General features: G+C 41.8%; 1 protein-coding gene across 1 annotated transcript in view; it reads right to left on the bottom strand.

The window, feature by feature from the left end:
• FAM13A (family with sequence similarity 13 member A) overlaps positions 1-23,495 on the bottom strand; it is a 329,846-nt gene that overhangs the window by 92,506 nt on the left and 213,845 nt on the right. Inside the window, exon 7 of the mRNA XM_040967337.1 lies at positions 21,791-21,954. Within this exon, the coding sequence (XP_040823271.1) occupies positions 21,791-21,954 (164 nt within the window). The remainder of the gene's footprint in view (positions 1-21,790; positions 21,955-23,495) is intronic.

Below are 23,495 nucleotides of genomic sequence, written 5' to 3' on the forward strand. Positions count from 1 at the left end.
TGAGAAATGTATAATTTGGCAGAACTTTGCATAAAATTTGTATAACTTTTTTGCACAAAAATTATTCTTTTAACTCCAATTTTACAGGCATCCTTGCATAATTTACATATTCTAATGTTGCTGGACTTGTCTGGCTTATCCCCAGGACAATATCTTTGAAGATTACATGAAAGGCAGGAACAAAGAGAGTGATATGGTAAGGCAATAAACACTTACCACACACTTTATACTTTTATGTGTCCATGTCAAACAGACAGAAAAATGAAGAAGCTAATCCAACGCCATTAATGCATTTGTGCGTACATGTATGCAAGCATGTGTACACGTGTGTGTTAAGATCACAATGACAGAAGACACTGCTCTTGCTGTGCGGGAAGGAAGCAGTAACAGTAGGGTGTTGACGAAGAGGTAGGTGAAAAGGAAAAAGATGGTAAATCAAGCTGTAAGTTGTATTTTAAGATTAATTATGCTAGGAGCAGATGATATGTGAGTTGCTTTTACATAAAAAGAAACAAAAATAGTCCTTAAAAAACAACTATAAAATCTTGGGCATGGTGTGGTAGCCTAGTGGCTAAAGTCCTCACCTTGCACATGCTGGGGTCTTATATGGCCGCCGGTTCTAATCCCAGCAGCCCTGCTTCCTATCCAGCTCCCTGCTTGTGGCCTGGGAAAGTAGCAGTGGAGGATGCCAAAGCCTTGGGACCCTGCACCCGTGTGGGAGACCAGGAAGAGGCTCCAGGTTCCTAGATTCAGATTGGAGCAGCTTTCTGGCTGTTGTGGCTGCTTGAGGAGTGAATCATCAGAAGGAAGATTTTCCTCTGTCTCTCCTCCTTTCTATATATCTGACTTTCCAATAAAAATACAACAAATCTTTAAAAAAAATCTTACAAAATATTTCAGGAACCAAATAATGCTCACATTAATAGTTAAGAAAACTACTTTCTTTGATAACAACAAAATAAATTCGCTTACTTTACACAAGAGAAAAAGAAAAGTAATAAAAATCAATGCAGTTAAAATGTGAGTCCTCTTTTATTAATACTCTAGTCTTTATTAAAAAATTGTAGAAAACATATCCTACAGCAATACAAAGTCAAATAATCATTTTTCCAAGGACACACCTCCTTAAACCTAACTTTGCGTTTTGCTTTTAAAATTGTGCATGGCTTATTTCAATTAACTCTACCTGATGACGTGAGAGGAACTCTTGGTTGTCTCCCAGGGTTCAATGACTGAGACCATGCAGCCCTAAGGTGCTGTCAAATCAAGGGCAGACAGGGAAAGTGCCACCAGGGGAGCGCCATTCTTTCTTCCCGACTTATTGGCTCCAACGTGGTCCAGACAGGAAAACGAGGATCCCAAACATCCATCACAAAGACGGACACCTGATTCCAAACTGCTAGACCAGTAGCTATAACTCACGATTCATAAAGGGTTTTTTTTTTCCCTTGAATAAAAAAATAAAACACTGAATTTCCCCTAAGGATGGAGGGTCTTTGATTTCCCCATAAAATACAGTGAAAACAAGAAATTCTTTGAGACACCTTACATAACTGTTCCCCAACTTTCTGGGACAGGGGCAAAATCGAGTTTGCCAGATGGAGTCTCAGCCATCTCTGCCAAGAAGTCGGTGCTTCGAGCACGTTTTTCCTGGAATGGGGCTCCCTGGGCATGGTTTTCTCTAACTCTCCCATGGGAGGCCAGATAATAGTGTTTCTGTTTTCACAAAATCAGTCAGCTCTCACACAACAGCTGCTGCCACACCTGAGATCAGCTGCCTGATATAGTCCCAGTGACCCTGTCACCTTGCTGAATGGGACTTCCTGACAGGAGGAGAAGCGGGCTGCAGCAGGCCCCCTTAGAGAGATGTCAAAACCCTTCAGTGGGATAAGGTAACTGGCTGACTCCGGATCCAGGAAACATAACCTAAACTTCATATTCCTCAGCCATGACATACTGAAGACGAGCATCAGGTTTCTCAATCCCAATATAGTGACTGGCAAAATCAATTCACTGCAGCACATAAGGTGGAAAGTTTTAGTTTGAACAAATCTGATAAAAGGATAGTGAAACCCTATTTAGAAGGAAAATAAAGGAAAGCAGCAAGTATTTGTATCACCATGAATAGGTCACATTAAAAAACAAAAAAACAACAAAACCCAGATACGTGAGATTTAGTCCTTAAATTACTAAAAACTCTAGGACACTTAAAAAATACTTCTTAGACTTAACTTCTCAGAAAGCTGCATTACATTTTTAAATTGCATTAAGTAATTGTGTATATATGCTAGTGTCCTTTCCCAATAATATTTATCTACGGAGCATTATTGGAATACAAAATGGGACACACATTTCCTTTTTCTCATTGTATTTTGGTGAACAAATACATGGACTGGAAAAAAAACCCTTCAGATAATTTAGCAAATAAGACTTAGAAATAGGGCCCAGTGTGGCAGCCTAGCGCTAGGCTGAAGTCCTTGCCTTGCATGTGCTGGGATCAAATACGGGTGCCGGTTCATGCCCCAGTTGCGCCACTTCCCATCCAGCTCCCTGTTTGTGGCCTGGGAAAACAATAGAGGTTGGCCCAAAGCCCTGGGACTCTGCACCCACATGCAGGAAGTTCCTGGCTCCTGAGTTCAAATCAACACAGCACTGGCCGTTGTGGCCACATGGGGAGTAAATCAGGACAGAAGATCTTCCTCTCTGTCTCTCCTCTCTGTATATCTGACTTTCCAATAAAAACAAAACTTCTTAAAAAAATGCTTATAAATAATGCTAATAAAACTCTGGACCTGCCAAATCAAACTTATGGACATTATTCATTTAAATAAGGAAAACACAATGTGGTAAGCATTTCACTATGACTATCAAATCAACATATTTTACACCTAAAATATCAAATAGATGATAAGTGTTTAAAATAGATGGGCCCAGCACAATGGCTGAGTGGCTAAAGTTCTCACCTTGCAGTGCTAGGATACTATTTGGGCACCAGTTCTAATCCTGGCAGCCCCACTTATCATCCAGCTCTCAGCTTGTGGCCTGGGAAAGCAGTGGAGGATGGTCCAAGGCCTTGGGACTCTGCACCTGCATGGGAAACCTGGAGGAGGCCCTGGGTTCCTGGCTTCAGACTGGCTCAACTCCGGCTTTTGAGGGCAGTTGGGGAGTGAATCAGTAAATAGAAGAGCTTCTTTATCTCACCTCCTCCCTGCATATCTGACTTTCCAATACAAATAAATCTTAAAAAAATTTTTTTAACACAAGCAATATATTGAAAATAAGCAATTATCCCACAACCACCATCCAAAATACTCCTGTAATTAGACAATTTTAAAGCATAAATCAAAGCAGTTTGTAGGGTCTGGAAAACAGCCTTGTGAAACATTTTTTTTTAACAGTCAAGTATTTTTGAAAATAGCAGCAACTTGGACTTCAAATCACTTTAAGTGAAACAAAAAATAGTACTGAATTTGGTCAAAGCAAATGGTAAGGGCATGCACGCTTTGCTAGTAAGGAACTTAAATGAGACGCTGGCAGGAGTCTCTTCCTTCCCTCTTCATTTACTTACTGTCACTTACTGCTGTCCACATCCTTTCCTCTTCCTAACCACCTCTGACATTTCAATGGTTCACCTCTGTATTACAGCTCTGAACCTCTTAAATCCAGCCTGGGAAAGCCTTCCCAGGCCACCTTCCCAAACTGCTTTGCCCATGGTTGAAGGTTTTGATGGCTCGTCATGAACTACTAAGTAAAAACCAAATATTGTGCCTGCTCTGCGGAGCCTTGTTGGCCTGCACCTCCCTGCTCCTGGCACACTCCCCCTCCCTCTCCCTCTCTCATCATCTTTTCTACACACTATGGGGGGCCAGACTTGCCAAGCTCCTTCAGCCATTGGCTGAGCCCTGCTCTCCCACTCCCTGCTTCCCTTCAGTCCTTTGTCCTGACCTGGAATACTCTCCCATTCCCACCCAGCCTAACCAAGACCAGCTTCTCATATGCCTCCCAAAACTCTGTCCTGCAAGTTGGAGTCACAGCTGCAAGTCCAGATGCAGTTTGGACTCTCCACGTGGTGTCTCTGAAGTCTAGCAATTACCACTTCCTCTTTGCAGCATTTGTTATCCCTGACTTTAAAAAATTCCAATATCATAAACTATAAACACGTTTATAACTGAATTAATTCAAAGTCGGGCTATTTTTATTGATTAGATTTTATTGGAAGGGTCAGCCAAATTGATTGAATTAGATTTAAATTGATTAGATGCTTTTGGAAACAGAAAAGATAAAAGCAAAATGCAGTGCCATTGCTTTCATAACCAGTGTTGAATATGATTATGTGTTCTTCCATTCTTAAAAAAAAAGATTTATTTATTTTTATTGGAAAGGCAGATGTACAGAAGCGAGACAGAGAGAAAGATCTGTCTGCTGGTTCACTCCCCAAGTGGCTGCAATGGCCAGAGCTGCGCCAATCTGAAGCCAGGAGACAGAAGCTTCTTCCTGGTCTCCCACACAGGTGCAGGATCCCAAGACTTTGGATCATCCTCTACTGCTTTACCAGGCCACAAGCAGGGAGCTGAATGGTAAGTGGAGCAGCCAGGATATGAACTGGTGCCCATATGGTATCATGGCATATGCAAGGTGAGGACTTCAGCTACTTGACTAATGGACTAATAGTGCTGGGCCCTCTTCTGTTAAAGTTGATCTTGGTTAACTTAAACATTTTATTTATTTTTATTTAACAGATACACACAGCTTTTTTTTTTTTTTTTTGAGTTTACTCACCAAGCACCTGAAATAGCCAGGACTGGGCCAGGTCAAAGCTGGAAGCCAGAAACTCCACTCATGACTCTACATGGGTGGAGGTGAACCTAACTACTTGAGCCATTGCTTCTGCTTCCCAGAGTTGGCAATTAGCAGGAAGCTAGATCAGGAGTGGAGCCAGGACTCAAACCCAAGTACTACAATATGGAATGATGTCAACATGATAAGCATTGTTTTCTTTAATGCGCCAAAGCCCAACCCTGTATTCCTCCACTGAAAAATGCATATATAAGTAAGATGGAACAGTGTGATGCACTTAGTATCACTGAGCTGTAATCCTTAAACCTGCTTAGATGGCAAACATCTTTTCAGTGGCTATTCTGTTCTGTAGTGTTCCTTAAATTTTAGTTCCATGCCATTCTAGCTCCTGGAGACTCTTTTGGGGAACTGCACAAGGTAAAAAGTTGCTATCAAGAAATACCAAGATGTCACCTATTTATGAACATCCAATGGGGCTTTCCAAAGGCCACATGATTGATGACTGATACAGCAACAGTCCGAGAGAGACAGACACGAGTGTCCAACTGTCTTCTATTAGGCTGGCTGTTAAGTGTGTCACAGAAGTATAAACCCATGGGAGCTTCTCCTGATATATATTTCTTTTATCTTGGAAAACAGAGTTGTATATTATAAAAATGGTCATTTGTGTTAAAGTAACTGTCACTGTCATTTTTAAACATTGATAAGTACACTTTTAATTTTTCAGTCTTAGTTCATTCTACAGTAAGTATCAATTAATATAACTGATATAAATGAAAACTTTTTTGTGCTTTCAGTAATGCTTAAGAAAATATCATGGCAGACCTTCTGTCATTGCCCACATCTCTCACTGGAGTATCTGGGATCAAGTCCTGGCTCGGCTTGTGATGCAGGCTTTCCATTAATGCAGATGCTGAGAGGCAGTGACAATGGTTCGTGTGACTAGCCTGAGTTCTGGACACTCAGCTTTGGCCTTGCTCAGACCTGACTATTGTAAATACTTATGAAGTGAAGCAAAGGTTGGGAGCCCTTACTCTGTCTCATAACCAATCATTTTTAAAAGCATATACTAAATGGTCATGAAACAAAAACTGTTGTGCAGTAACACTTGTTACAATTTATTTAATAACTGTGCACTACTGAACATTAAACATGAGCAAGAAGTGCTGAAAGACTGGGAACAGAAGATCTTCAGTTTACCTTTCTGCTCATTGAAAAAGTGTTTACTACTGTAGCTTCCCAGGAAAATCAGTGTGCAGAAAGAGACACAATTAAAGCCGCCTGAGTGAGTGACAAATCCTCCTGCAGGAGCTGCACCTCTACCTACAGCAAATGAGTGCGTGCCTTCCTCTAGCCTGAGAGGCCTTGCGAGACGCAGCCCCTTGGAGGCAGAGTAAAATGCCTTCGACTAATAGTGAGACTGTACATTCTTTCATGTATTTATACTTATTTCTACATTGGTGAATTTCCTGTTTCTATTATTTTCACGTTTCTGTCATTGCTTTATTGTTTTCATGTGAAGAATATTAAATGTGCTGCATATTTTTGACACAGATGCTTTTACTAGTATGTAATCTGTTTTACTTCTAGGCTTTTATTTTTGTCAGTTATCTCTAAAAGGTCACATTGTTAATTTTTTTTGCTCTTCATTTATAAGCTAATTTCTAGTATTCCTATGTAAAAAATATATACTCCTATTTTCTTTCAGTAACTTCGCTGTTTCATGTTTATAGTTAAGTGCTTTATCTGTCTCGTACCAGCAGTAGTTCTAACACTGCTTATCTAAAAGTTTGTCAGTTATTCCAGTGCCTAGATATAAAAATACAATATACATTGGGTCTTTAAGAACATTATGGAAAAAGCATGATTATGAAGACTTCAAAATTCTGCACCAAACTAAATACAACTTGGAATTCAATTTTCCGTGCACTATTTTGAAGTCCATGTGTACATGTCATTTTAAAAAGGGATGTGTTAGGTAGGGAGAAGTGAACAAAGCTGAAGCTCCCTCCTGTGGAACTTACAGTCTCATGTGAAGAATAGACAATAAAAAAAAAAAATGTGTTACCAGGCATGGCATAATGGCCCAGCAGTTAAATCCTAGCCTTGCATGTGCCAGGATCCCATACGGGTGCTGGTGTGTGTGTCGATCCACTTCCCATCTAGCTTCCAGCTTGTGGCCTGGGAAAACAGTAGAGGATGGCCCAAAGCCTTGGAACCCTGACATATGTGGGACACCTGAAAGAAGCTCCTGACTCCTGGCTTCAAATCATATCAGCTCAGCTCCGGCCTTGTGGACACTTGGGGAATAAACCAATGGATAGTTAAAATCTGCCTTTCCAATATCTTTATTGGAAAAAAGAAAAAAAAAGAAACAGTGAAAGAGAAATAGAGAAAAAAAGAAAGAAGGAAGCAAAGAAAGATTGATTATTACAAGTATAAATCAGTAACTTTGCTCTTTACAGACTTGACTGTAAGGTACTCATTACGTAGTCCAGGATTTCCTCTGCAGTGCTGGCTTCATGGGCTCAGGAAGTGGGAAGCCTCAGAGCGCCTGCTAAGGGGGTGGAGGGGGCTTTGGTTTGATTCATGCTCCATTGCTGCCATCCTGAAATCCTTAATTATTCTGCAATAAGGGACTCCACCTGGAGGGGGGTCCTATCAGGTACTGAACCCAGAACACAATGGTGGAACTGGAACTAGAGGTATTATTTTTGGAAGCCCTATGAGCAAACATGATTTTTTAAATGTAAACAATTAAACAAAGGCAGTCAGAAATGTACATGGGTTAAGAGACCAAAGAGCTGAGCTTGTAGGTACTCCAAACGTGACAAGTCTGGTAAAGAAGCAAGTTTCTGCCAATGAGACAAGGAAATGGTGTGCAGCAAGATAAAGAAAACCAGGAGAGTGTGAAATTGCAAAAGTCAGGCAATCACTTCCAGAAGGGGTTGGTTCAAATGCTGCTGAAAGCAGAACAACATAATAATTGCTGGCCTAGGGATATGGCAAAATGAAGGCTGTTGTTCTTAATAAGGATGGATCTGGGTGTGAGGGTTGAAGGAGCAGCAGTAGGAAAGGACATGAAGACAACAAGCACATAGAATCTTGCCTGGGGGATCTGCTCCACAGATAAGGGCTATGGTTTCCAAGGAGAGCCAGTCTTCCCACCATACACCTGCTGATGGGAACAGTTAAGTAAAAAGAGAGAAACCAATATCACAGAAAATGGAGGTGATTGTTGGGCAGAGTCCATGGGCGAGTAGGAGGGAATGGAATTCACAGAAGCCCAAGGGTTGACTCCAGAAAGATTCAAGTCCAGGTCATCCATTGTAACAGGAGAGACGGAGGTAGGTCAGGGTGCAGATGTGACCTGCTCACATCTTTGGGAGGCACAATGCTAGGGCAGGGTTTTCTGATTGTTGCTGCAAAATAAGCTAAAGTTGTTGGGCTGTACTACAATAATTTTTAGACCTAAATCATGCTTCTATCTCTACTAAATTAAAGTTCACACTCTCAGAAAACAAAGAAGGCAAGAGAAGGCAAGAGGTAAGACACTAAATTGGGCCTTTATTTTTTTTTAAAGATTCAAAATTTAGGGCCCGGCACGATGGCGCAGTGGTTAAGGTCCTCGTCTTGCAGGCCCAAGATCCCATATGGGCGCTGGTTCTAATCCCAGCCGCTCCACTTCCCTTCCAGCTCCCTGCCTTGCACGCCCGGGAAAGCAGTCGAGGACGGCCCAAAGCTTTGGGATCCTGCTCCCGCGTGGGAGACCGGGAAAAGGCTCTTGGCTTTGGATTGGCTCAGCTTGGCCATTGTGGCCGCCTGGGGAGTGAATCATTGGACAGAGGATTTTCCTCTCTGTCTCTCCTTTCTGTATATATCTGCCTTTCCAATAAATATGAAATAAATCTTAAAAAAAAAAGATTCAAAATTAAAAAAAAATTCTTTTTTTGTTGGCAAAAGGACCAAAACAAAAGCTATCAATGGAAAAATAAATCTTTAAAGCAAATGGTGCTGGTGATGTTAATGCAAAAGAATGAAGCTGAACCCAAACCCTACACTGAATTAGCTCAAATGGATGAAAGACAGAATGCTAAGAACTAAAATAACAACATTCTTAGAAGAAAGTATAAATGCTGTGATTTTAGAATAGGTAATAGTCTCCAAGATATGACATCAAAACCATAGACAATGAAATGAAAAAGTAGATCAACTAGAATTTACCAAAGCCAAAGCCTCTTATTCTTCAAAGGGCACTATCAACATACTGAAAAGAAAACCTACAAAATATGAGAAAACAGCTACAAATAATATACATGATAATGGTCTTTTATATCAGAAGAAAGAAGTCATCCAATGTAATAATAAAAAAGACAAATCATTCTTTTAAAAATGAGCAAATGTTATTTAATACATGAAAGGATGCTCTACACTGCCAGTCATCAGGGAGGAACAGTCCAAACCACACCTGAGTGATGGCGGCAGCCAAAAACACAGACAATACTAAGTGTGTGGGAAGACGTGCAGAAATTGGAACCATCACGCATTGTGAGTAGGAGTGCAAAATGAAACGCACATTTGTCATTCCTCAAAAAATGCAACATGAGATATAGCAGGTTAAGCTGCTGCCTGTGACACCAGCATCCCCTATGGGCACTGGGTTGACGTCCAAGCAGTTCTACTCTCAATCCAGTGCCCTGCTGATGAGCCTGGAAAACAGCATGATATGGTACGAGTGCTTGGTTCCCCTCCCACCCACGAGAAACCCAGACGAAGCTTCTGACTGTTAGCTTTGACCTTCGCTCACCATCAGCTATGGCAGCCATTTAAGGAGTGAGGCACAAATGGAAGATTTCCCAATCTCTCCCCCTCTCTTAACTGTCTTTAAGCAAATAAACAAATCCTTTTAAAAGGGAGAAAATATGTCTCAAGAACTATAGCACTGATAAAGGAAATAAGTGAAGTGCATAGTTACAACATGACCCAGAAACTACTCACAGTGGAATTCTAAGAGAACTGAAAATGTATGCCCACACAGAAGCTAGAACAGTGCTAATAATACCAGCTTTATTCACAATAGCCTGATAGTGAAATGAACCAAATGTTTGTCATGAGTATGTACATTGTGATGGATGAGAACAACAGCAGAGTATTTTGATTAAAAAAGGAATGAGGTATGGATATATGCCACAACACCAGTAGACCCTCAAAACATATTGCTAAGTGAAAGAAGACAGCCATAAAACACATGTTCTGTAACTATGAAATGTTAAGTGTCACTGGGCATTTCACAGAGACAATCAAATATGCACAGATCACTGTCAAAGTGGGGCGCTATTAGCTATGCCGACATGGAAAGCTGCAGGGACACATTTGAAAGACCGATGTTGCAATGGCACATGGGTATTAGAGCAAGAAGTATGGAAGAGTAAGGCAGGAAGACAGGCTGAGGCAGATTTCTAAAGGCCTTGAACTTTCTTCATTGAGAGAGGTGTTCCTTGCTTTCACATGACTTTATTATGCCACTTGTAGCCTCCTTCTGCTGTACCTTGTTAACTATGTATATGTTTGTTCCATTTAAGAGCTAGTAAATGCCTAAATATAGAGATCACACCTTAGTCCTCTCTGGCGCCTTGGGACTCGGCACGGAATGTACAGTAACTAGAATGGACCTGGTGGAGTTTGTTGACCCTAGGTAACTAAAATAAACCCAGCTAACATCATAGCAGTGCGTGTATGTACACCATTGAATATTTTGAAATTAATATGCATTAGGGATCTTTAAGAAGTTTGTGAAGATGAATATGAGAAACTGCAAAGCTGTCCAAATTTTCTGCACTAAAATAAGCTTTTAATTATTTTAGTCTATGCCACTGGGGATGATATGAAGATGTAACAATTTTTGTTACCATTACTTGCCAAACTCTTCCATCAACTACTCATAATTTAAATGGAATTTGAAAAAAAAAATTAAGTTGAAGTTTGGATACTAGTGGAATGTCAAAAATCTGAGTAATCATAGCAATTATATTGTGGGCAGATTTTGATCAATGAGTAGAGAGACATTTGTTTCAGAAACCTTTTAAAAAATGTTTATAAGAGGCAGAGGGAGAAGGTTGGAGAGTGAGTAAGCTTCCATTGACTGGTTCACTCTCCAAATGTCTGCGATGGTGGGGCTGGGCCTGGCCAAGTCAAGAGCCTAGAGTCGGTCCATGTCTCCCTAGTGGATGGAAGCAGCTCAGCTATCTGACCCATCAACAAGGGCAGAGGCAGCAAGCTGGAATCTGGAACCAGAGTTAGGACTCAAACCCAATCGCCCCTAGGCAGTGCACACTATCTCAACTAGTACCTTCATTGCCTGGCCAAACACCCGTCTCTATGTGTTCTTTAATAACACAAACATTGAGAAAACTATCAGAGCCTTCCATTTAAAAAGGGGACTTAAGTTAAACACAAGAAAATATTTTAATAGATAGTTAGCTTATGTGAAATAGTTTGGCCAAAAAGATGTTGGGACATTTATCCTGGGAGTTAGGGCGGTCAAGAAATGACTAGAAACCTATCTGAGGAGGCACAGTTAGGTTTTGGTTTTCAAGCCCACCTAGGGCTTTGGGGCCCTTTCCAATCTACTTTTCTGTAACTCTGTTCTGAAGGCCAGAGACCCAGGCACACCTCAGAAGCTGCCTGGAGGAAACATGTGTCAAAGTCCTTTGTGGTGTTCCCAAGCCGTTCTTGCTCTCACTCCTCTGGGAGTGACTGCAGAGGCAGCACAGCAATCCTGACATCTGTAATTTTTCAAATTATATTGTACATGATATGGCTATGAATCTTGTAGCTAAGCCTCCTTGTTGCCTTTCAGCCGTGCCAGTCACTGAATGATCCTGAAACTTGGCTCCAACAGCTGAGGGAAACGCCGTTCGGAACAAACACACATTCAGGAAGTCATCGAGTGTGCCCTTTATGAAGTACAAATACAAGGGAGTTAGGGCTGGCTTCTTTTTACTGGCTAGACTTCAGAAATGAGGCAAGTCATACTAAATTGCATGAGCGAAGGGGTTAGACACCTTCAAGGACACTGGGCACACCAGTGTATACTGGTGTGTGCCAGTGCATGTTGTGGAATACTGATTCACCAAGAGCATCACTGAAGGCTTGATCCAAAGGAAAGCTACTATTGCAACATGTCATAGAACACCAAGTATTTTCTGCTTGGCAAATGTAATGGGACACACACTTCTGCCATAAGTGCACGAAGCTGCACATAGAGATCATGACACTGCTGTTCTCCTGCCTAAATAAGCAGCAGCACAGAACCAACAGAAATGCCAACAAGATGACACCAAGATTGGTGGGGCCAGTGACAGGGGTCAGCTGTGCTGGCACCTGCACTGTATACCTGGTACACGGTTCCTTTCTTTGACTCCTTTTCATGGGCTACCAGAGACACAGAAACTTACATATTTATAGAGTTGACTTTTTCTCTGAGAGGTTCCGATCAGCCAAATGAAGACAGGGAGGTGGTGTTGTCTGACAGACAAACTCAAATCCAAACTAGGCACCAATGTTGTGTGTTCCAACTGGGTCATGGACACTGGGATTGAAAGATAAGAGAACACAGTGGCAGATGAAGTTCCAGCTGCTCCACTTCCAATACAGCTCCCTGCTAATATCCTTAGGAAAGCAGCGGAAGCTGCCATAGGTCCTTTGCCCACTGCTACCCACAAGTCTTGGCTCAGTCCTGCTGTTGTGGCCACTAGACCGAATCAACAGATGGAAGACCTCTCTCTCTTCTACTGTGCCTTTTAAATACATAAAGTGTTTTGAAGGCTTATTTTGGTACAAAAACATTTCTGAAATCCACAGCCATTTAATCACCTGTATTTTTCTGTAAATTTTATTTTTAATGATTTACTTATTTTTTATTGGAAACACAGATTTACAGAGAGAACGTGACAAGAGAAAGAAAGATCTTTCATCTTCTGATTCACTCCCAAAATGGCTGCAACAGCTGGAGATTAGCTGATCCAAAGCCAAGTGGCATCTTCCATGTGCGTACAGGGTCATCCTCTACACTGCTTTCCCAGGCCACAAGCAGGGAGCAGGATTGGAAGTGGAGCTGCAAGGACAGGAACTGGTTCCCATCAGATGGATGTTGGTGCTTGCAGGTGGAAGATCTCTCAATCAAGTCACTGTGCCAGCTCCTCTGTAGTTTTTTGTCTCCTCAGATGACATCATGACAGTCATGACTGGCAGCAGCAACTCAGTCTGTGCACCTGAGTCACTGCTCTGGACAGGAAGGAAGCAAGAGTCATAGCCCCTCTCCTTGGTGAACCCAGGTCAGGACAGACAGCAGATATGTGACAGAGTAAAGCAGCTCTGGGCAGAAGACTGGCAGGCAATGCATCAGCAGCCCTGTGTGTAATCCCAGCCCACAAACTCCACCTGTGACCTTGTCCAACTCACTTAGCTCCAAATAACTCATGAAAAGAATAAGAATCTCGGCTGCGTCATTCAAGGCCACTTCTCAGGCCTGAGTTTCTAATTACAGTTACACAAGAAAAGCCATCATCTAGTTAAAAAAAAAAGTTCCTCACAGGGTTCTGACCATTCTCAGAGCAGATATCACTGCAAAATCTGACTCAGGACTCAAGGTGGTTCAGGGACATGGGGGTTAAATGATTGCAGTGGATGTGAGAGAAAGGCAGGCACACAGCTGGGGGAGAAGTATTTGGGAAGGTGATGAGGGGACAGGGACCCTTCATGGGCTGGTCTCAGGAAGCCACCCAACAGCTTGGGCAGGTCTACAGAGGTGGTCGTGGGTCAGGGGGGCTCATGCGGGTCCATAAGAGCAGTGACACTGTTCTAGAGTGTTCTGGCCATGGCTGGGCAGGGACGGATGTCAGGGTGAGGTGGCAAGCTGAGGGCTGGGTAGACATGTCAGAATGATTGGGGTGACGCACACGCAAAGCTCATCCCAGAACCCGGGACAGGAAACGCAGATCCCACAGTCATTAGGGACTTAGGAGCTGAAGATACAGACCTGGGAAAAATGAACCCAGCAGGTTAGTGATACAGGGAGAACACGGTAATTATCCGACCACATGGTGACGGAGGCCCAAATTACGGCTGAGATCATGAGAGGCAAAACATGACGAGAAAATGAAACCTGGACAGTATCTGGCAACTGACAACACAAAAGGCATTAGGACTGATGGTTAAGGTGATGTGAGGTGCGCGTGGAGGTTAAGAAGGAGAGAAGAGGAAATGAGCTGTGGGGGTCATCATGAGTATAGGGGAAATGCTGAGTCGGAGACTGGCAGGCCTGGGGGGTAAAGGCAGGGATGGAGTTCCAGGTGAGAGAGACACTGACTTGAAAATGATCACTCTGGGCTGCTAGCTTGGTCTGGGGTGGGAGTGGGGTAGATAGGGTGGGTAGGGGAGAGTACCGAGAGCAGAGGGTGAGCCAGTGGCCAAGGAAGGAGTCTTGGCAGATGACTGTGGTGCTATTAAAAGAGGGAGGCTGCGGGAGAACGGAGGCCTAGGGGAACATCTGAGGAATCCATGAAACACCCCTAAACACTGACCATGACACAGATGTTTTCTTGAAAAGTTACACGAATGTATGGAACAGGAGGGCCCTTTCAAAACTCACGGAAAATACGTATTATGAAAAAGCTGTGTATAACTTTAAAAATCTTTTTTTTTCCTGTACCAAATCAGCATCTCATTTCATTCATTTTTTTTTCATGAATGAGCGGGAAACTATCTTCAGATTCGTATGAAGAGTCACAGAACCAGCTGAGAAAGAACAGTGAGCCATCTTAGAGCAGGGACCCCCGGAGACGCAAGCAGAACAAGAGCTGTGCAGCAGGAAACTCGAGCCTTGCGTGCCATGTTTTAGATTTTTCCAAGAATGCACTAATTAGTTAAAACCAGCTCAGAAAAATACTGTTAGACTAAAACAACTCTCCTATCCAGAGCATTTTCTTCCAGGAAAGATTTGTTTTTCATACACATTGAAAACTGTTCTACTGCTGTTTCCCCCCCTTATTATCAAATTAAGAGCACACCTCCAGCATTCGCAAAGATGTTTTCTCTAACTCCATATTTCTCGTCATGTTATTTTAGGTATGTAATTGGCATGGAGTGAGATATTTATTCTCGTGACAGAAAAGTAAAAGCTCTGAATTTCTTAGTCTCTTTGCAGAGAGTCAAGCACACAACTTCCACTCATTATCAACGTGTCTATGGGACACTCACCTCCCAAGGAGACCGGGAACATTCTTTCTGTCCATACTCACGCCTAATGGTGCCTTTCCGAAGTCCACAACGCTCACCTCACCACGGCAGCATCCAGACTGACTTCCCTGCCAATGAACAAATGGAGCCTGGTGCTGTGTGTGCGTGTGCACATGTGTGTGTAACGCTCTCCGGCCACTGCAGCTTCTACTCTCAGTTGCCATGTCTCCCTGAAATACCGATTACTTCAACAACTTTCAGTTATAGCACAGTAAACTACAGACTGGAACTCTTCCAGGCTAACAAAACAAAGAGCTTTTTTTCTGTCCTTTCTCGCCCTCTTAATGAATCACCTTTCAGGAGGCCCTGACCTTTCTGGCCTGCCACCAGGCTCTGTTCCATTCAAAGAAAATTTAGAAAGAACAACTTCTCCTGAAACCTGGCGAGTGCAGCTCTCTCAGCAGAACACACTGACTTTCAACCATGGTGCTGCTGCGACGTGCAGGCAACTGATTCATTCATCTTCTAATCCTCACCTCCACTTGCATTTGGCTTTTGTATTTTTAAGCAATTTTATTGAGTTACATTATAAACAGCATGAAATTCACCTATATTCAAATCTACAATTCAATGACTCTTTAGCACATTCACCAAGTTGTGTAATCATCATGATGAATCAATTTCATAACATTTTTATCCCTCCCATAAGATGCCTCTGTTATTTATAGTGAGTGCCTGTTACCCTACTATTTACCCAGATACTAATGAATCTATTTCCTTTTATTTTCCTATGGAATTTTATTTCTAGACATGTCATGTAAGTGGAATCATACATGATTTTCTGAGTCTTCATTCTTAGTTCATAGAACCAATGTACACTTTCCTTAGTATTTTAAAGATGCAACCCATAAATGAAACCATAATAAAAACATCATTAGGAAAAAACCACTTAATATCTAAAATATTTAAAACACTAACCTGTTTTCTATTTAAGTCATAAAACTATTAAAAGTAAAAATATATTCTAGCACTAGAAACATGAAGAAAATGATCATCAATTTCACTTATTGAAACAGAGAATGTATGTTGGCAATTCCTGAAACTTCACATCACTTAACATCTCAAACCCATATAGGCCAGATGCTTTCCTTTGGACAATTTAATGATAAGAATATTATATTCTCTTCCAGAAATACTTTTAAAGTCACCATCAGTATTTGCAGTTGAATTTCTGTGATTATTTTTCCCTATTATCTTTAAAATGGACATGGTAAGGACATCTTAGATAGTAAGGCATGTGAACAGACTCGGCTTCAGGGGATCCACCTGCCCAACAACTTCTTCATCCTGCCAGAGCCTCTGTAATAGGCCACACTTCCAATGGGAGGAGGCTCAGCATCCATTCCTTTACATCAGAGAGGCCCACTAACATTATACCCTGCAAATTTTACTAGCATGAGCATCTTTTTTTTTTTTTAAATGAAGAAAGAATTCTTAATGGTGTTTTGGGAACTGCAGCTGTCATTTGTAAGTGACATGGATTAGCTGACACTTTCACTGAGTGAAATGAACACGTCATTGAGCACTTTCATCTTTGGCTTAGAATTCAGCACAGAACAAATCAATCTACTGAGCTCTAACACACTCAAGGGAGATATATTCCTGAATATTTTTCTCTTGAAGCCACTCTCATTGAGACAGCTTCCATAAAAATTAGAAAAATGAATGCCACTTATATGGCTACCTCCTCAGGGCCAATGATAAATACTTACAGGAATTCAGAAACAATGCATTATTTTTAAATGATGTCAGAAAACAGAAATCAGAACAACAAACAATAAACAATACCTAGTTCCTGTTTGTGTTGTCAAAGTGTCATGTTTTAAAATGTTACTCCTCTTAGGGTTTGTTTTTACTGTCACTGAAAAGTAGAGAAAGAATGCCTACTTACTGATGATGATTCTTATTCCCATTACATTCCAAGAAGAAACAGATTTAATATTTGAAACTAAGGTGAAAAAGGGTAGAAGTGACACTATCTGGAGGAAAAAAGTATTACAAGAAGGTCTACGTGCAAAAAAAAAAAAAATTCAAAGTTATTACAAACAGATTGGTAGTCAAAAATCACTTCTCAAAGTCCCTAGAAATTAACCTTTACCCCACTGTTGTAAAATCATTGGCTGCTTCATCATTCAGGAAATATTGGTAGTGAAGGCCCTTTCTGGGTCTTATCTAAATTGTTAACTGATAGCGTCACTCTGCTAAGCCGCAGTCTTACGCATGAATGCGTTACGCCTGTTTTAATAACTGCAGACACCACAGTCTTGTTTTTCCTGTGTGGGAAATTAACCAGACTTACCAGACCACAGGTGAAGCAAACTTATGTTTTGTTGAACTGTGTTTTTCATCTTTTTTTAAGGAGCAACTAAAGAAACTCAGCGCAAGGAAAAGCCAAGCTTAAATGCAGCTTCATGATTCCTGGAAAATAAGGCAATGCCATACCTAGGAGCAGGGACAGCACCAAGTACTCGAAGCACACTGCTAGCCTCTGTGTGTAAAACTGGTGCAACTCACTACTGTTGCAGACTGGAAAAGACTGAGCGAAGGTGCTAAGAGTGGGTTTACTTTGCACATACGCATACTTATTTTTGATAGAGATACAGTTAGCTAATAGCTTGTTTTAGCAAGCATCTGCAAATGAAAATAGGTTCTAAGCTCACTTTTGAAGTGAAAAATGGCATAATACTTATTCTGTGACTTCAATGATACAGGAAGGATTTAAAATTTATTAGGGCAGGGGGAGGCATTTTGGTGCAGCAAGTTAATCTGCAGCTTAAAACGCTGTCATCTCAAGCAGGAATGCCAATTCTAGTCTCCTCTCTAACCCCCATTCTGCATCCAATTCAGTTCCCCACTAATGTGCCTGGAAAAGCAGTGAAAAATGGCCCAAGTATTTCTGCCTGTACCACCCATGTAGGAGACTCTGATGGAATTTCAGTCTCCCAGATTTGGCCTGGCCCAGCCCTGGCTTCTGTGGCCTACTGAATGGAAGATTCTCTCTCTCTCTCTCATCTGTCACTCTGCCTTTCAAATAAAAGAAATTTCATTTAATCTTATTTTACTTTTGATAATTATTTTTGGTAATTTGTCTCATAATTCACCCTACAAGGAAGCAAGCACAAAAATAATAATTGAAACATTTTTTGTATTAGACTCATAGGTAGAAACAGAAATTTGAACAAGGTTTGGGGTGATGGCAGGAGGCAAATCTTAACCTGGCTGATATGGTCCTACGTGAACCCTTTACGTTACCAGGCTGTTTTGTAAAAACATGGGAAGCACGTAGGAAAGTTACGAACATGCATTGTTTTGACTGCACCATGTTGACCAGAGGAGCAACAAATACAGCAACAGTCAACTGGGTCTTCCCTCCACAATCTCACTTCTGGATTTGCATCTAAAAACTACAAATGTATTCTCTAAACAGAAAGCTTTTTCTTTGTTACCTGTAGAAGCAGGTCACTTTTCCCCATTGTCTGATTGGTTCAATAAAAATGACTTACACCTCAATCATAAGTTTTTATATCTGTGACGCATTTTTGATGTAATTCCTATAACTTGGAAGGTACTATCTCTTGCACCTAGCTGTTTTTCATTCCAGTTTTAAAATCAGATGACTTTAAAGCAGCTAGGAGGTGGCCATTTAGCAAGGCAGTTCAGACACTTGTATTCCATGCCAAAGGGCATGAGTTTGAATCCCATATGGGATATTGGTACATGTATGGCAAGGATTTTAGCCACTGAGCTATCGCACCAGGTCCACGTTCAATCTCCTTAATACAGGACACAGTTTCCATGATCTGATGAGTGCATTTGGCCTCCTAACTTACCCTGACCACCCCTTCATGCCATGTTCAAAACTCCAGACCTCCTATTCCAAGCTGTCCTCACACGGGAATTTTTTCTTTCATCTTTCCTCTCCTTCATGCCCTGTAAACTTCTATTTAACCTGCTAGCCTTTGTTTGAAAGTATTTCTTTTGAACCTTCTCTGACCCTCTCTGCCCTACCCCTGTCCTCATGGCACCCTGGGATGTGTATTTTACGTATTTTTAGAGCAGATCCTAAGTCTTATCTATGGTTTTACCACTGTACCATTTCACAGTGCCTGGCACAACTTGCACTTAGGATGTCTGTAATTACCCAAGCTTTATTTTACTTTTCTTCAGTCTCTCCTAGGGTAACACAGACATGTCTACAGGGAAGGCTACAGGTCTCGATCTGAAAGAGTACTGCTGGTGGACCCAACCCTGTGACCACCTCAAATCCTCCCTCCTCCTGCCTATCCTACGCGCTGATAGAAGGCACCCATCAGCCTGCCCACCCTGCCCATGTCTGTGGTAGCTTCCTACACCCGAAAAGTGAGGCTGAGCTTCTCCTGCCCCACACCTCTGCGTTGCTCTGCAATACGTTTGTCTTGATTTTCAGACTCCTTCCTCCTCCTCAGTCTAGGCCCAGCCTCCCCCCAGCTGCTAGAGTGAAGGGGGCCCTCATGTCACTCCATCCATCACAATAGCCTACTGCACTTTCTTAATGTCCTGCAACCATCTGCCTCACAGGCTATTTTCAATTGTGCCTCTACAGCCTTCCTCATTACAATGTCAGGTTCAAAACCATGGAAGCTCATTACTTTGCTCTCTTAGCATCTCTTGGCCCATGGATGGAGCCAGAATCAAGGCATAGTAGATTAAACCTCTGTCGTGTGACAACAGTATCCCATATGGTTGCTGGTTCAAGATCTGGCTGCTCCACTTCCCATCCAGCTCCTTGTTAATGATCCTGGGAAAGCAGTGGAGAATGGGCCAGGTGCCTTGTCCTGGCCCAGCTCTGGCTGATGGAGACTTTTGGGGAATGAAGCAATGGATGCAAGGATCTCTCTGTATGTCCTCTTCTTTCTGTAGCTCTGCAATTCTGGAATCAGAGTGTAACTGCCAGTGTTTATTCAACAAATGAAAAACAAAAGGTGAAAATACTGCTTGGCATTCAGGGCCCATGATGACCTGGCATCATGCTACTTCTCCAGCCTCATTGCCAGTGAATTCTGGTTTATTATTTTAAAATGTCCATTATGTTTCCTAACTAGGCCTATTTACAACAGTATCTTCCTTCTCTTCCTATTAAAATTACCTTTGTCTTTAAGGTCCAGCAGAAATTCTATCCAGATCTACTTTTAAAAATAAAAAATTATTTATTTGAAAGACAAAATTTATCTGAAAGAAAGATCTGAAATCCCTTAGTCCATTCCTCAAAGAGCTACAATGGCTAGAGGTAGGCCAGGCCAAAGTCAGGAGCTAGGAGCTTCAAAGGATCTCCAGTATGGATGCAGGAGCCCAGGTACTTGGGCTATCTTCTGCTGCTTTTCTCAGGCCATTCACAGAGAGCTGGACTAGAAGTGGAGCATCTCAGATCTGAACTGGTGTGCATATGGGATGTTGGCATTATAGACAATGGCTTAACCCATAATGCCAGAATGGCACAACACTAGCCCCTCAACTTATCCTTTAAGGTAATCCAAAGTACTCCTTAATTATTATGATCTCTTTAATATCTTCAATGTCTTTACATTTGTGGAGTTCTTCAGTACTTATAATAGGTTATTTTTTATTTGACAACTGGTTCTAAGAACCAGTTCAATAAAAGAAAAAAAATGTTCCAAAGAGAAAGTCTTAATGCTAGGAATAAATAAGATTCAGATGGCACTTGACTTGTTTTGTGAAAGGTGCACCTTTTATATGTAGTATACTGGAGAAGTTTGATGCTGGGTGAAGTGTATAGCACAATGCTTACAAAGCAGCAGTCAAAAGGAGTCTGTCAAAGTTGATATCTGTGACAGTTCTAACGGACACTTCAAGTTGCCCCTCATGTTTTCCACTGAAGCTTTTACTATGAAAAGTTTCCAAAAATAAATTTACTTTATAGGTAGGTATCAAAGACTATGTATATGAACTAATTTTTCTTTACAACAGGGACCATAATTTCACAAAATGTATGATTCCTGACAATGATCACAGAGTGGAGAAAGAAGGGTCTATTATCATGTACAATGCAGCAGCATTTTCTGACCATATACCATGTAATATGCCACTCACATAAACTTCAGACATTTTATAGCATATACATTCATGAGTCAGAGGAAAGTGATATTTGTATTTTTATGTTTGGCTTATCTTACTTAACAATAATCTCTAGTTCCATCTGTTTTGCTGGAAATGACAGGATTTCTTTTCATGGCTGACTACCACTCCACCACGTACACAAACAGCATTAGCTTTAGCCAGTCATCAGCTGAAGGACATCTAGGATGATTTTATATCTTTGCTACTGTGAATGGGGTAGCTAATACATGGAAAAGCAGGATATGTTCCCAGAAGTGGGACTGCTGGCTCATAAGGGAGCTCTATTTTTAATTTTCTAGGGAATCCCCATCTGGTTTTCACCTTTAACTATGAGCCCAGCTCAATCCTGTTAGTGAAACAACTTTTTTCTACCCAGAAACAAAAAAACTGATTTTTATTTGTTTTGTGATGGGAACTCTGACTCAGAGAGTTCTTAAAAAAAAATTGAGGTTTTACATATTTTTGCTTATCTGTATCTTGGCTCCGGAGGCAGATGCACGTAGACAAAGCGAAACATGTGGGCCTCTACATCAGAGTGGCTAATGCAATATGTATCATGTAGATAAGGTAACAAACCAACCTGGGCAGCCACTTGGCATCGCAGGCATCCTCTGTGGAGTACATGGCTTCCAAGCTGGGTTTCCTGCGGCTTAACCACAGGCTGATGTGAGGAACACAGTCCAAGGGTTCCGCTCGCAGCACTCTGTGACCCTGTATGGATCCCTCGCTCCTGGACTTGGGGATCTGGATAAGACAATTGAAGAACAAAGAGTTAGAGACGAGCACACAGAGAAACAGGCTATTTTATTTTTTATTTTCTTAACTTACTTTTTCTATTGGAAAATCAGAGTTGCAGAGAAGAGAAAAAAAAAATTCCAGCTGCAGGTTTACTCCCCAGATGGCTGTAACAACCAGGCCTGGGCCGGACTGAAGCCAGGAGTCTCCTACATGGGTGTAGGAGCCCAAGTACTCGTGCCATTCTTCCCGTACCCCCAACTGCTTTCCCAGGTGCATTTGCAGGGAAGTTGGACTGGAAATGGAACAGCCAGCGCCTATATTATATGACAACATCTCAGGTGGTGACTTTATCTCTAGGCTGTAACATTGCCCCCAAGCCTAACAGGGAAATTTCACACCATCAATGACCCAGATCCCTTGCTGGCACTCTGACCTCTTCTTGGAACCATCACTATATATAAGAAAAGACAGTAGGAGTATAACTGAACTGGTGAGCAGAGCGAAGAACATGGCTGGAAAGAGGCAAGGGGCAAAGAAAGTCTGCAAGTCAGTGAAATGAACAGTGTCTGTGTCAAAAACATGATGAGAAACACCCAGCACCAGCAAGTGTGCCAAAGGTTTCTGTTTTGATCCTCTCGCAGGGCATGTTCAGTCTAATACATTTTTGGTTAAGAAGTAAATAGGAAAACCAGAACCTTTTCAATTTTTTAAAATTTAGTTTTATTTATCTAAAAGGCAGAGTTACAGACAGAGAGAATCTTCCACTGCCGATTTTCTTCCCAATGGTCTCAATGGCTGGAGTAAGGTTAGGCTGAAACCAGGAGCTGGAGCTTCCTCTGGGTCTTCCACATAGGTACAGGGACCTGAACTCTTGGGCCATCTTCTGCTGCTTTCCCAGGCCATTAGCAGAGGGCTGCTGGGTTGTCAGTGGAGTAGCTGGGACTTGAACAGGTGCCCACATACGATGCCAGCACTTCAGGAAGAGACTCAATTTGTTACGCCACAATACTGGCCACTTTTCAGTTTTCTTACATCTCTGGATGCAAAGGCAATACATATCCCCCTTCCTTTCACTATCAAATACTTGGGACTTCTCAGAAAGTACTTCTCAGGACTTCTATATGAAGTGTTGCCGCCTTCCTATTTTAGGTCACCAAGATTATGACTACAACCAATAACCTTTTCCTAAAACAGTGTGCAAAACATGATGTTGTAAAACTAAAGACAAAAGCTTAATGTATTTGCTGTGCTGCAATCGGTTTCTGGTCTCTAGGACTTCCCCCAGGTATGTCACCTGTTTATTCCTGGCCACCCACCAGCTGTCTAATACCGAAGCCAATCCCACTGTCCTTTAAAGCTTACACTGAGTGCATGGTGCATGGAAATTTTCTAACGAACCTCAGACCCAGTGATCTCCCAACTCCGTGTTCCTGTTACTAAGCACTGCAGACTGCCCTGTGTTAGATAGCACTGCAGACTACCCTGCTTCCCTGGGGCCTATACACATGGCCTCAATCACATCTCCATCAGCCTTAGCGCCTCCCACT

The sequence above is a fragment of the Ochotona curzoniae genome, unplaced genomic scaffold (genome assembly GCF_017591425.1).
Source record: "Ochotona curzoniae isolate NIBS_2020 unplaced genomic scaffold, NIBS_Ocur_1.0 scaffold_4506, whole genome shotgun sequence".
In the NCBI taxonomy this organism is placed as follows: Eukaryota; Metazoa; Chordata; class Mammalia; order Lagomorpha; family Ochotonidae; genus Ochotona; species Ochotona curzoniae.